The 13241-nt window shown below is 39.0% G+C and overlaps 1 protein-coding gene across 2 annotated transcripts in view; it reads left to right on the top strand.

Moving 5' to 3' along the window:
• HSD17B11 (hydroxysteroid 17-beta dehydrogenase 11) overlaps positions 1–13241 on the top strand; it is a 69302-nt gene that overhangs the window by 29161 nt on the left and 26900 nt on the right. Inside the window, exon 5 of one of the 2 annotated variants that reach the window (XM_045392639.2) lies at positions 7522–7659. The exons of the other annotated variant lie outside the window; for it this stretch is intronic. Within the exon in view, the coding sequence (XP_045248574.1) occupies positions 7522–7659 (138 nt within the window). The remainder of the gene's footprint in view (positions 1–7521; positions 7660–13241) is intronic. 2 annotated transcript variants of the gene reach the window in all.

The following is a 13241-nucleotide window of genomic DNA, read 5'->3' as shown; positions in this document are numbered from 1 at the left end:
TCCTTTAAGAAAAAACTGTTATGCTTTCCTTCCAATGTTTAGTTTATGGAAAAACTGAATAATACCCCTTTAACTTTAGCCAATATGTTCATACACAGAATCTCTTACAATTAATTTTTACAAACTTTCCACGAAGGCCAGGCGCAGTGTCTCACGCCTATATATCCCGGTACTTTGGGAGGCCAAGGTGGGTGGATCACCTGAGGTCAGGAGTTTGAGACCAGCCTGATCAACATGGAGAAACCCTGTCTCTACTAAAAATACAAAATTAGCCAGGCATGGTGGCACATGCCTGTAATACCAGCTACTTGGGAAGCTGAGACAGAAGAATTGCTTGAACCCGGGAAGCAGAGGTTGCGGTGAGTCAAGATGAAGCCATTGCACTCCTGCCTGGGCAACAAGAGCAAAACTCCATCTAAAAAAAAAAACCTTCCACAGCTTCTTTAAAAAAAATTTTTTTTTTCACTTAACACAATCCTTTAACACTTTAGGCAGAAAATAATCCACATTCCCATGCCTTCTTATAATTTTTTTTTTCTTTACCAAAAACACATTTCACCTTTTTTATACACTTTGCATGTAAAACTGTTTCTTCAGTCGTCTTAATTACACCAGGCAGGACACACCAGGCAGAAGTGCAGATAAGGGCTGACTCTCCAGCATAGCCAGGGGGTATGGCTAATTCCACATATCCTGGACGCCTTATCTAGAAGCTGATGGCTTTAAGGTAGGTAAATAGAACAATTTTCAAAAGTTAAAGAAACAGTTTGACCTTAAAGCATTTAGCACATCTGATATCTGACCTTAATTTAGACCAAATGTCTACATTTTAAAGACATTTTGTTTTTCCAATAAATGTTAAATGTTAAAACTGTCTTTATTTTCAAAAGATTACTAAAGTCACATGAACAAAAAGGCATTAAAGTTTCTATTTTTCTGACAAAATATTTGATTTATGCACGTATTTTTCTAAGTCAATTAATTAGAGCTTTTTAATATATAAACATACACTATAAATAGAAGATTCAGCACTTATGTGGTTTTTCGTTTGCCAGTTTTTTTTTTTTTTTTTTGAGACAGAGTTTTGCTCTTGTCACCCAGGCTGGAGTGCTGTGGCATGATCTTGGCTCACTGCAATCTCTGCCTCCCAGGTTCAAGTGATTCTCCTGTCTCAGCCTCCTGAGTAACTGGGATTACAGGCGCCCACCACCCCACTCAGCTAATTTTTGTATTTTTAGTAGAGATGGGGTTTCCCCATGTTGGCCAGGCTGTTCTTGAACTCCTGACCTCAAGTGATCCGCCCACCTCGGCCTCCCAAAGTGCTGGGATTACAGGCATGAGCCACCTCGCCCCACCATTTGCCAGTTTCTTAATTGGATGACTGGCTTCAGGGTGGTGCCCTTGGAGGAACAGGGCCGGGAGAGCATGCGTTTCTAGGGCTAAATAAGTAGCAAATAAGCAGCTGAAGGCAAAGACAGATCTCCACAATTAAAGGTGCCATTTTATACTGGATCCTGGATCCCCAAAAGGAGGGAAATACTACGGAAGAAGACAGTGCAGTGCTTTTACCGACTGTGCATTTCATTACAAGGCAACCCAAAGCCAATCAGCCCATTCTGTAATCAGCCCATCCTCATGAGATCTCATCTCCCAGTGAGGGGGGAGGATGTTGCCTTATCTTCCAGGTGGCCAAGAGCATGCTTCTCTGATCCAAGTGTGCAGAGTCAAGTATACCCTCCATACTACTGTTAACCACCCTTTAAAGTATATTTCCTACCTAGTTATTACACACCTCTCTCATAATGCAGAGTGATTGCTGATACCCCTAAACTCAAAACCGTCAGATAACACCATGCAAAACAGAGCAGAGCCTTTGATTTTGAGAGGAATCTATCTGCTTTTAATTCTTGGGGTTTCATAAGGAAAACGGAGGGGTTTTTTTTTTCCCCAAAATGGGGTCTGTGGTACCTCCTTTGTTTTTCCCAAGGAGTCCCAAGCTACCAGAAGTTATCTGCGGGCCTTTCATGTGAGCATTAAGAGTAACAAGACAAAAAAAAAAAACAGAAAAATAATTCAGTTGACTGAGAAGAAAAAACCTTTTTCCAGCAAAACAAGTTTCAAGAAGAGAAAAACATAAAGCCCTTTTAAATATATCTATAGCTTGTTCCACTTTTAAGTAAGCTGACTTTTAACCATAATGCTCTTTAAAGAAGAAATCCTTTCAGAGCTCTTATTACCCGACTTTAGCCATGCCAAGCGGCCAGTATTTCCAGCTTCTGAACTTTACCAAAGGTAAACTCCTAGGTGCTTAGAGAAAGGAAAATTGAAGACAGTCCATGGAGGAGAAGAGAATAGACAGGGTCACGCATATATTAAATCAGTAACAACTTACTTCCTAGGTGGGGAATTGAACCTAGACTACCACTGTAAAAGTGCAAAACCTTAGCTACTGAGCTACAGGACTGGACAGTATCAATTTGTTTTCTCAGAAGGAATCTAGATTAGTTAATTTGGAGCTTGCAAAGGCTTTTAACTAATATGATTTTCAGAGCTGGCTATGACATGAACTTTAAAATTCTTGTTCCCTGGAAGTACCAAGAGAAGGTACTGCCATGCAGTTAAAAGATCAAACTCCCACGGACATAAAACTTTGGCCTCCCAAGGTGCTGGGATTACAGGTGTGAGCCACTGCACCCGGCCTATCCCCCTAAATCTTAGAAGGGACTCTAACCCTCCTAAGTCAGGCCTCTAACTCGAGTTCAGTCAAGTGTCCTTGCCTTTTATTAAGAAGGACCTGTAACTCACTGTGTCTTAGGAGAGACTGTAACTCCCCTAAGTTGGGCCTCTAACCCAATCCCGTTCTTTACCCAGGTGTCAGCGCACGGGTGTGCGCGGATTGTTTTCCTTTGGGCGGGGGATCTCTTCAGTATCATGCAGTCTATGGTCCGCCAGAAATATGTTATAAGACCCCAACACTTACCCAAAAGTAGCAGTAGGGTCAGGATTTCTGCACTATATATAGCCCCTTCGTGGTTGCCAGAAAGATGTTACCAGAAAGGGATCCCAATCCAGACCCCAAGAGAGGGTTCTTGGATCTCGTGCATGAAGGAATTCAGGGTGAGTCCGCAGTGCAAGGTGAAAGAATATTTGTTTGTTTGTTTGTTTATGAGACGGAGTCTCGCTTTGTCGCCCAGGCTGGAGTGCAGTGGCCAATCTCAGCTCACTGCAAGCTCCGCCTCCCAGGTTCACGCCATTCTCCTGCCTCAGCCTCCCAAGTAGCTGGGGCTACAGGTGCCCATCGCCACGTCTGGCTAATTTTTTGTGTTTTTAGTAGAGAAGAGGTTTCACTGTGTTAGCCAGGATGGTCTCGATCTCCTGACCTTGTGATCCGCCCTCCTCAGCCTCCCAAAGTGCTGGGATTACAGGCGTGAGCCACCGCGCTGGGCCGAAAGCAAGTTTGTTAAGAAAGTAAAGGAATAAAAGAATGGCTACTCAGTTAGACAGAGCAGCCCCGAGGGCTGCTGGTTGCCCATTTTTATGGTTATTTTTTGATAATATGCTAAACAAGGTGTGGATTATTCATGCCTCCTCTCTTTACACCATATGGGGTAACTTCCTGATGTTGCCAGGGCATTTGTGAACTGTTATGGCGCTGGCGGGAACGTAGCAGTGAGGACGACCAGAGGTCACTTTTGTGGCCATTTTGATTTTGGTGGGTTTTGGTGGGTTTGGTTTTTGTGGCTCCTTTATTGCAACCTGTTTTATTAGCAAGGTCTCAAAGTCTTTATGACCTGTATTTTGTACTGACCTCCTATCTCATCTTGTGCCTTAGAATGCCTTAACCATCTGGGAACGCAGCCCAGTAGGTTTCAGCCTTATTTTACCCAGCTCCTATTTAAGATGGAGTTGCTCTGGTTTACACGCCTCTGACAAAATAATCATGATATGCATGTTATAATTTTTAAGGATATTTTAAATGCAAACATATAGTTATGCATTGAAAAAATCTATATGTAATTTTGGCTTTTAATTTAAAATAATATTTATATGTTAATAAATATATATTGTGTGCAATATCATTTTCTATTTCTGCATGGGATACCACTGCACATACATGCCACTAGTTCTGCAATTTATTCATTATCATTGATACTTTGTCAGGACTCTTTAAGTTGCAAGGAACTGCCCCAAAGAGAAATTTTTTGGCTCTGTAATTAAAGCCTCAACAGGCTGTCTTCCTCTGATGCCCAGATATCTACCAAAAGTTCCAGGGTTAAATCCTTTAAATTCCAAGTCCAGCAGGAGGAGGAAACAAACATCACTTCAACAATGGCTTCAAACGTTCTTGTTCTAGAGGTCAGTGACTAGACTAACCCGGAGCCAATCACTGTATGCATTTGGTGACAGTGGTATTACCAGAGCAAGGGGATACAAATGCTGATGGGAAAAAATAACAGCTGCCCACTACAGACGTTTCACATTATTCCCAACTATTTGCTTTAATGAACTGTACCCCATGGACTATCCTTGAACATAAATCTTTGGAGACATGATTGATAATTTCCATGGGATAAACACTGGATCTAAGAGCATGGCATACTTTTAATGAATTTTGATACCTTTTGCCAAATTGCCTTCCAGAAAAGGCTACCAGTTAACCTGTGCTTTGAAAAATAGAAAGCTGTGGAAATAAAGTTTTTATCACTTTTTTAAAAGTTTGACATATATTGAATGAAGACTTAAAAAGAAAAGATTGCTAGATTCAATTCTGTGAGGTGAAAAATCTGTACATTGAAAAAAAGCTCAGATAAAAATTTCTTCATATCCTTATAATTACTGCTAGGCAAGAATTCTGTCTTGTTTTACTTTGCTTTTATATGAATTATTCCTAATGTAAATCATTTTTATATGCCTATATCTACTGGTATTTTTATATTAAGATTTTTCCATGAATGCCCTTTAGCCATTTATCTATTAGAGTACTGTCTTATTCCGTTATAAAAGTTGCCACATATTAACCTTATCTTTGTCTTACATGTTGCAAATGCTTTACCAGTTTGTCACTTGCCTTTTAATTTGCTTGGAGTTCATAAAGTTTAGAGCATATCATATATAAATCTGGTTTATTACCCACCCGTAAAACCTGATTCTACCACTTTGTAGTGTATCTTTAGGCAAGTTTGATAACCCCTGTTTACCTCAGTTTCATCTTTGGTAAATGAGGGTCATAATATATTTTATAGGAGTGTTATGAAGATTCAATGAAATAATTATTTAGAATAGGCCAGGTACTGTGACTCACACTTATAATCCCAGCGCCTCGAGAGACTGAGGCAAGAGTATGACTTGAACCCAGGAGTTTGAGACCAACCTATGCAACATAGCGAGACCCGCATCTCTACAATAAAGTAAAATAATTATTCAAGTGTTGTGGCACATGCCTGTAGTCCCAGCTACTTGGGAGGCTGAGGTGATACATTGCTTGAGCAGAGAAGTTCCTAGGTTGAAGTGAGCTATGATTGCATCACTGCACTCCAGCCTAGGTGACAGAGAAAGACTCCCCAAAAAACTCCAAAATGCATCAGAATAACTGAAGGCAATGTCTAGCACATAGTAATCTATTTTAGATATGATTTTTATTTATATTGTTTTTCAGTATACAGAACCTTTTAATCTCATATAATTTAATTTAGCAATCTTTCTTTTAAGCCTTCTGTATTAGTCCACTCTCACCCTGCTATAAATAACTGCCGAAGACTGGGCAATTTATAAAGGAAAGAGGTTCATACATGGCTGGGGAGGCCTCAGGAAACTTACAATTATGGAGGAAGGGGAAGCAGGCATGTCTTACATGGCAGCAGGAGACAGAGAGAGAGAGAGAGAGATTGAGAGATTGAGATTAAGAGCAAGAGATGATCTGCCAAACACTTATAAAACCATCAGATCTTGTGAGAACTCCTTCACTATCATGAGAACAGCATGGGGAAAACTGCCCCCATGATCCAGTCACCTCCCACGAATGCCCTCCCTCAACATGTGGCTAATACAATTCGGACTGCAATTGTTGATGAGATTTGGGTAGGGACACAGCCAAACCATATCACCTTCAATATGTGCCTAAGCTTTTTATAAAAAGGTAAGAGAGACATTTTCACAGCTTTCTGTCTCCCAAAGCATAGATTAACTGGCCAGAATTCATAGCTACTTTGTGTAATTGCTAATTCATACAGATTTAACAGAATAAAAGATTATCTGATAATTAATGCCACTGAATTGCACACTTAAAAATGGTTAAAATGACAAATTTTACATGATATATATTATACCACAATTTTTAAAAGTTAATAATATATCAAAAACCATTTAATTGTACATTAAGTGAATGCTTTGTATGATATATGAATTTATATGTCAATAAAGCCCTTTTTAAAAAAAAAAAAAAAACCTGAGAAAGTAATGTCTATTTAGAGTAAGTAATTTCACTACTATTTCCAAATGAAAGCGCTGTTACAGTAAGAAACGCTTTGCATTGTGATTCATTCATTTGACAAATATTCATTGAGCACCTAAGAGCCAAGCACTGTGCTAGGCCCTGGAGATTCACTGGTGACCAAAACAGTCATGGAGCTTATAGGAGAGGTGTGGGGGACAGATGTTTTAAAAAACTTAATCTCGCCCAGGCACGGTGACTCATGCCTGTAATCCTAGCACTTTGGGAGGCCGAGGCGGGCGGATCACAATATCATGAGATCGAGACCATCCTGGTTAACATAGTAAAACCTCATCTCTACTAAAAATACAAAAAAATTAGCCGGGCATGTTGGCGGGGGCGCCCGTAGTCCCTGCTACTTGGGAGGCTGAGGCAGGAGAATGGCGTAAACCCGGGAGGCGGAGCTTGCAGTGAGCCAAGATCATGCTACTGCACTCCAGCCTGGGCGACAGAGTGAGACTCTGTCTCAAAAAAAAAAAAAAAAAAAAAAAATTAATCTCAATTGAGTGTTCAGTTACAAATCTGAGATAGATACTATCATAGAAAACTGAGAATTACTATATAATGAGAAAATAATTTAGACTGGGGGTTAGCAAAGGCCTCTTTGAGGAAGTGAAGCTGTGACTTAAAAGAAGAATAGGATTTATCCAGGAAAAGTTTTCAGCAGATTCTGTGAACATCTTAAAGTAAATGAGGAAGAGCTTATAGTGACCCTGAATTTTGTGGAACAACAAAGAAAACAAATATTCTGCTAATTTTCTTTAAAAGGCCTTTTAAGGAAATGTTCTTATTCCATAAGTGATGCTAAGATGCAGTAAATCTTCTGTGTCAGTGCTTCTTAGACCTTAATGTGCCTACAGATTTACCTGAGAATCTTGTGAGATGTAGGCTCTGATGCAGTCTGTCTGGACTGGGGCCTGAGATTCAGGGAATGCCCACATTGCTCTGCGGAGGACCATGCTGAACTGAGGGAAAAAGGCAGACATTTCAGAATTCTGGAATTATTTTGTAAACGCTCTCTTTATTTTCAGTTCAAGCAAGTTTTCTGCTGTTGGATTTCATAAAGCTTTGACAGATGAGCTGGCTGCCTTGCAAATAACTGGAGTCAAAACCACATGTCTCTGTCCTAATTTTGTAAACACTGGCTTCATCAAAAATCCAAGTACAAGGTAAGTTGAGAAATTGAGACAAAAGGATTGGTGGTTGCCATGAATACCAGCCATTCTGTGGGTTTTCCTAGATGTTTTTTAATCCCTAAAACACCTGATATTTAATGCTCTTAGTTCATTTTGATTTCAGCTTCCGTAGATTGTGGGAAAACAGGTGTAAAGCCAAAAAGAGAGAAAGCAAGGGAGAGTGACTAAAAAAGTAAATATGAATGACATAGGTAAACTTGCGAACTCTTCCTTTTTTCTTCTCCTGAGTAATGATTCACAGGCATAAATATACAAACATGTCACCAGGTGTGCTTGGGAACTATGTAGGGGCCTCACCCTCAGATATGTTGACTTACTGGGTTTGGTTGGGGTAGGGTAGTGGCAGGAAAGGGGGCCTGGAACTCTACGTTTAAAAAAGGTGATTATCATAGGTGATTCTGATAGAGATAACCCAGGACCACATGTGAAAAACGCTTCCCTTTGGTCATCTAGAGATTAGCCTCCAAAAGGAGTACCAGATCATATTCTTTCCTTGGTTAAAAAATAAAATTATAAAGGATTAATCTGAAGATAATTTTTAATATTTTCTCTTTTTAGAAATAGCTTTAATGTCTTTGTAAACATAATGCATACTTATTTGTTTAAATGCCAATGTTACTGAAAAATACAAATCAAAAAGGTTCTTTTTTAATCTCCTTAAAACCCTCTATCGGGTGGAAACCACTCTTAAAATTTTGATGAACATCCTTCTAGACTTCTCTGAATTTTATATAACTGGCGTATGTTACACATAGGGTCCTGGAAGCAGCAAGTACACTGCATACTTCCCTCAGCATTATGTTATAGACATCTAATAAAGTACAGAGCATTATAATAAATTGTATCGACTATTGGGAGCAATAGCATCTCCTAGTGATGATTTTAGGGTTGTTTTTAGTGTTCTGGATTTTTACAGCAAATCAGCAATAAGCATGCTTGGGCACACATATTTTCACTTTTGGATAATTATCTCCTTCAGGTAGATTCATAAAGGGGGATTACTGGGCCAAAGGGTATATAACTTGTAAATATTCCTACATATTGCCAAACTCCCCTCCAGAAATGCTGCACTGATTTGCACTCCTACCCACGGTGCAGGGAGAGCACCTTACTCTCTACTTCTTCACCAGTCTGCTTTCTGTGACTCTTTTAATCCCTGCCAATCCAATACACGACGAATCATCTTTCTTTTTACCCTGATGACTCGCTACATTCATGTTTGCATATGATTTTTGGACATTTGACTTCTTTTATGAATTGCCTGTTTCCATGGCATCAGCTCACTTTTTGCTATTGAGCTCTAGAGTTGTTTTTGTTTTTGTTTGTTTTTTGGGTTTTTTGAGATAGGGTTTCACTCTGTCGCCCAGGTTGGAGTATAATGGCGCAATCTCGGCTCGCTGCCACCTCAACCTCCCAGGTTCAAGCGAGTCTCATGCCTCAGCTTCCCGAGTATCTGGGATTACAGGCACGCACCACCACGCCCGGCTAATTTCTGTATTTTTAATAGAGACGGGGTTTCGCCATGTTGGCCAGGCTATTCTCAAACTCCAGGCCACAAGTGATCCGCCCGCCTTGGCCTCCCAAAGTGCTGGGATTACAGGCGTGAGCCACCATGCCCAGCTGAGCTCTAGAGATTTTTAATTGATACATAAGAAAGAATTCTTCATACATTTGAGAAGCCCCTTTATATATCACATACGTTTTTTTCCCCAGTTTTTTTGTTTGTTTGTTTGCTTTTAAACCTATTTTCATTTAGTTTTACATTAAAATTTTCTTAGGGACTTTCTTCTCGTGGCCTTTAGGTTCTGTGAGGTGTTTAGAAAGGTCTTTCTCATTCCGAGCTTATGAAAATATTTACCCATATTTTTTCTAGCATATATTTTATGGTTGCATTTTTCATACTTAAATCATTGCCCCACCCAAATTTATTTTGATTTAAGAAGTAAGGTCACAGTATAGTTTGTTTTTTCCAAATAGTTAATGAGTTTTCTGTACTATTTATTAAATATTACATCATTTCCTCACTGATATTAAATTCATATTATAAGTTCATATGCTTGCTTGGATAGACTTTTGGATTCCCAATTTTATTGTAATGACGAGATTCAATTTTGCTTAGTTGTGTTTTGTTTTTGAGACAGGGTCTCACTTAGGCTGAAGTGCAGTGGTGTGATCGTGGCTCACTGTAACCCTGAACTGGGCTCGAGCAGCCTTCCACCTCAGCCTCCTGAGTAGGACTACAGTGTGTGCCACCATGCCCAGCTAATTTTTTTTTTTTTTTTTTTTTTTTGAGAGCCAGGGTTTTGCTATTTGCCCAGGCTGGTCTCGAATTGACCTTGAGCAATTCTCCCACCTCCACCTCACCTCCCAAAGTGCCAGGATTATAAGCATGAGTCCCTGCATCCAGCCAAGATTCAATTTTTAAGTTTTATTCTGCCCCCTCAAACTTCCCCATCTTTCCCCCAATTCAGCTGCCTTTGTTGAAAATGTATTTAAAATTAATGAAAAATATTCAGTGTGGTCACTTGAAGGGTTAATGGGTTCTAATTTTTTTCCTTTTTTTTTTAATTTTTTTTTTTTTTTTTTTTTTTTTGAGACAGGGATTCACTCTGTCACCCAGGCTGGATGCAGTGGCACAATCACAACTCTCTGCAGCCTTGACCTCCTGGGCTCAGGCAATTCTCTCACCTCAGCCTCCCCAGTACCTGGGACCACACAGGCATGTGTCCCCACACCTGGCTAATTTTTAAATTTCTTGTAGAGACAGGGTCTCCCTGTGTTGCACAGGCTGGGCTCAAGGGCTCCTTGAACTCAATTGAAACTCCTGGACTCAAGTCATCCTCCCAACTTCAGCCTCTCAAAGTGCTGGGATTACAGGCGTGAGTCACCATGCCCAGCCTAACAGCTTCTATTTTATTTTATTTTATTTTATTTTTATTTTATTATTTTATATTATTTTATTTTATTTTTTATTTAGTAGAAACGGGGTTTCACCATATTGGTCAGGCTGGTCTCGAACTCCTGACAGGTGATCCACGGCCCCCAGGTTCTATTTTAAATACATTTAATTTAAGTCATCCCACAGGGAAGCAGAACAGAAAGCCAACGTTAGACAGAAATTTGGGAGCTGTCCAAAGATCTCAAGCCCCCAAGAATCTATCCAATAGTCTTTAAAATCTATTTTTAATACACAATTTTGTTAGAAAGCAAAAGTAAGAATATTTATTTTAGAGGTCAGTGTTTAAATTTATCAATATTAAACCAGAAAACCCTAACTGGAGTCTGAAGAGAGAAGAGAAGGGACAGATAAGTTTTTCAGGTTGGGAAATGGATCTGAGGAATGAGAGTGGTGAGGATAAGCTTCAGTAAAACTGAAAGCAGATGTTGAAGATAAAACTTGCCAGTTTCCTCAATTTCTTTTTCAGTATGTGGATACTAAAATAACATATTTGAGTCAAGTTTTTAAGTCATACTATCTTTCAGTAGTTAAAAACAGACATCCTATTTTCAAAAGTTATAATAGAATTTTTTAACCTTGCGCCCTTGACAAGACCACACAGAGCTGACCTTAATGTGGGCTCCAGTGCCCTCTCCTGACAAAACTTACTAGTGCCATTAAAAAAGAATTAGGAAGCCCACTCTGGGGGAAAAGTGTGAACAGCGGCTAAGATTATTCTAGGCTGAATATAAACCTGACCAAGGAAGGGCCTAGAATATTGGTCTTGACATATGAACCTCTTTGAGGCTAAGCTGGTACTAAAGTAGACTCCAAAGATGAAGTTAGTTTTAATATAGAAACTTAGTACTTCTAATTAGAAGAGAGAACGTATTCCTCATTAAATACCTGTTTACATGTCAGACACCAAATAAAATGTCATTTTCTTAAACCTCACAACAATACTTTGGGGGAGATGTTATTAATCCTTCTTCACTAGATGAGAGATGTCTGAGGTTTAGAGAAATTAAGTAACTTGCCCAGTTACTGAGATTCAGATTAAGCTACATAGGCCTTTCTGAATAAAGAAAATTGAACCAATCTCTAAATGGCTGAATTATAAATATTTTGTTTCATATTAATGTTGGAACTTAAATTCTGTTTGAGAGCATATCTAAGATGTAGTTTATTGGTTCTTATATTTACACAGCTAACACACTGCAAAGAAACTGTTTACTAGAAAGGTGTAATACAGCATAATCTGGGTTTATTGGAATTAAATGTAAATCAGGTGTTCCGATTATTTTTTTTAAGCTCAGTTATTTTTATTAAATAAACTTGAATTTCAATAAATAGTTTTAAAACAATTTTTAAATATATATATATATACACATTTTTTTTTTATTTTCTTTTAGAGACAAGGTCTTGCTTTGTTCCCCAGGCTGATCTTGCCTCAGCGTCCCAAGTAACTGGGCTATAGGCGTGAGCTGCCACACCCAGCTTAGCACACTTTTAATCTTTGCCAGTATGATAGGAAAAAAACAGTACCTCCATGTTATATTAATATGATCTTTTTATCATTAAATGGGCCAACAATAATATTTTCATTCATTTAATTATTTATTTATGTTTGAGACAGGGTCTCGCTCTGTCGCCCAGGCTAGAGTGCAGTGGCATGATCCCAGCTAACTGCAGCCTCCACCTCCCAGATTCAAGTGATTCTCCTGCCTCAGCCTCCCAAGTAGCTGGGATTACAGGTGCATGCCACCATGCCCAGCTAATTTTTGTATTTTTAGTAGAGACGGGGCTTTTGCCCTGTTGGCCAGGCTGGTCTCAAACTCCTGGCCTCAAGCGATCCGCCTGCCTCAGCCTCCCAAAATGTTGGGATTACAGTCGTGAGCCACCGCACCCAGTCCATCCTTTTATATTTAATAAGTCCTACTATCTTTGCTACTCCATTTTGATTATATAAATTAGACTGCATTACACAAATGCTTATAAAACAGGTTGAAGAAATGCCCTTCTGTTCCTAGTTTGTTGAGTGTTTTTACCACAAAGGAATGTTGTATCATGTCAAATGTGTTTGATGCCTACTGAGATGATCGTTTAGGTTTTTTCCCTTCATTTTATTAAATGGTATATTTCATTGTTTTGTGTATGGTGAGCCACTTTGTATTCCTGGATAATGGCGTTTAGTTCTTTTAATATAATGCTAGATTTAATTTGCTAATCTTTTGTTGAGGATTTTTGCATCTATATTCCTAAGAGATACTGGTCAGTAGTTTTCATGTGATCTCTTACTCTATTTGTTGTATCGGGTTAATTCTGGACTCAGAGAATGAGTTAAGAATTTCCTCCTCTTCTGTTTTTTTGGAAGAATTTGAGAAGGATTGGTGTTAATTCTTTTTTAAACATTGGGTAGAATTCATTATGAAGCCATCTAGTCCTGGGCTTCTCTTTCCTGGAAGTGTTTTGATTTCTGATTCAGTCTCTTATTAAAGATCTCAGATTTTCTGTTTCTCCTTGAGTCAGTTTTGGTAGTTTGTGTATTCCTGAGAGTTTGTATATTTCATGTATGTTTCTAATTTGTTGGCCTGCAATTGTCCTCATATTCCCTTAT

Source organism: Macaca fascicularis, chromosome 5, assembly GCF_037993035.2.
Source record: "Macaca fascicularis isolate 582-1 chromosome 5, T2T-MFA8v1.1".
Classification (NCBI taxonomy): Eukaryota; Metazoa; Chordata; class Mammalia; order Primates; family Cercopithecidae; genus Macaca; species Macaca fascicularis.
The sequence above is the reverse complement of the archived record's forward strand: the minus strand, read 5'-3'. Positions and strand labels throughout refer to the sequence as shown.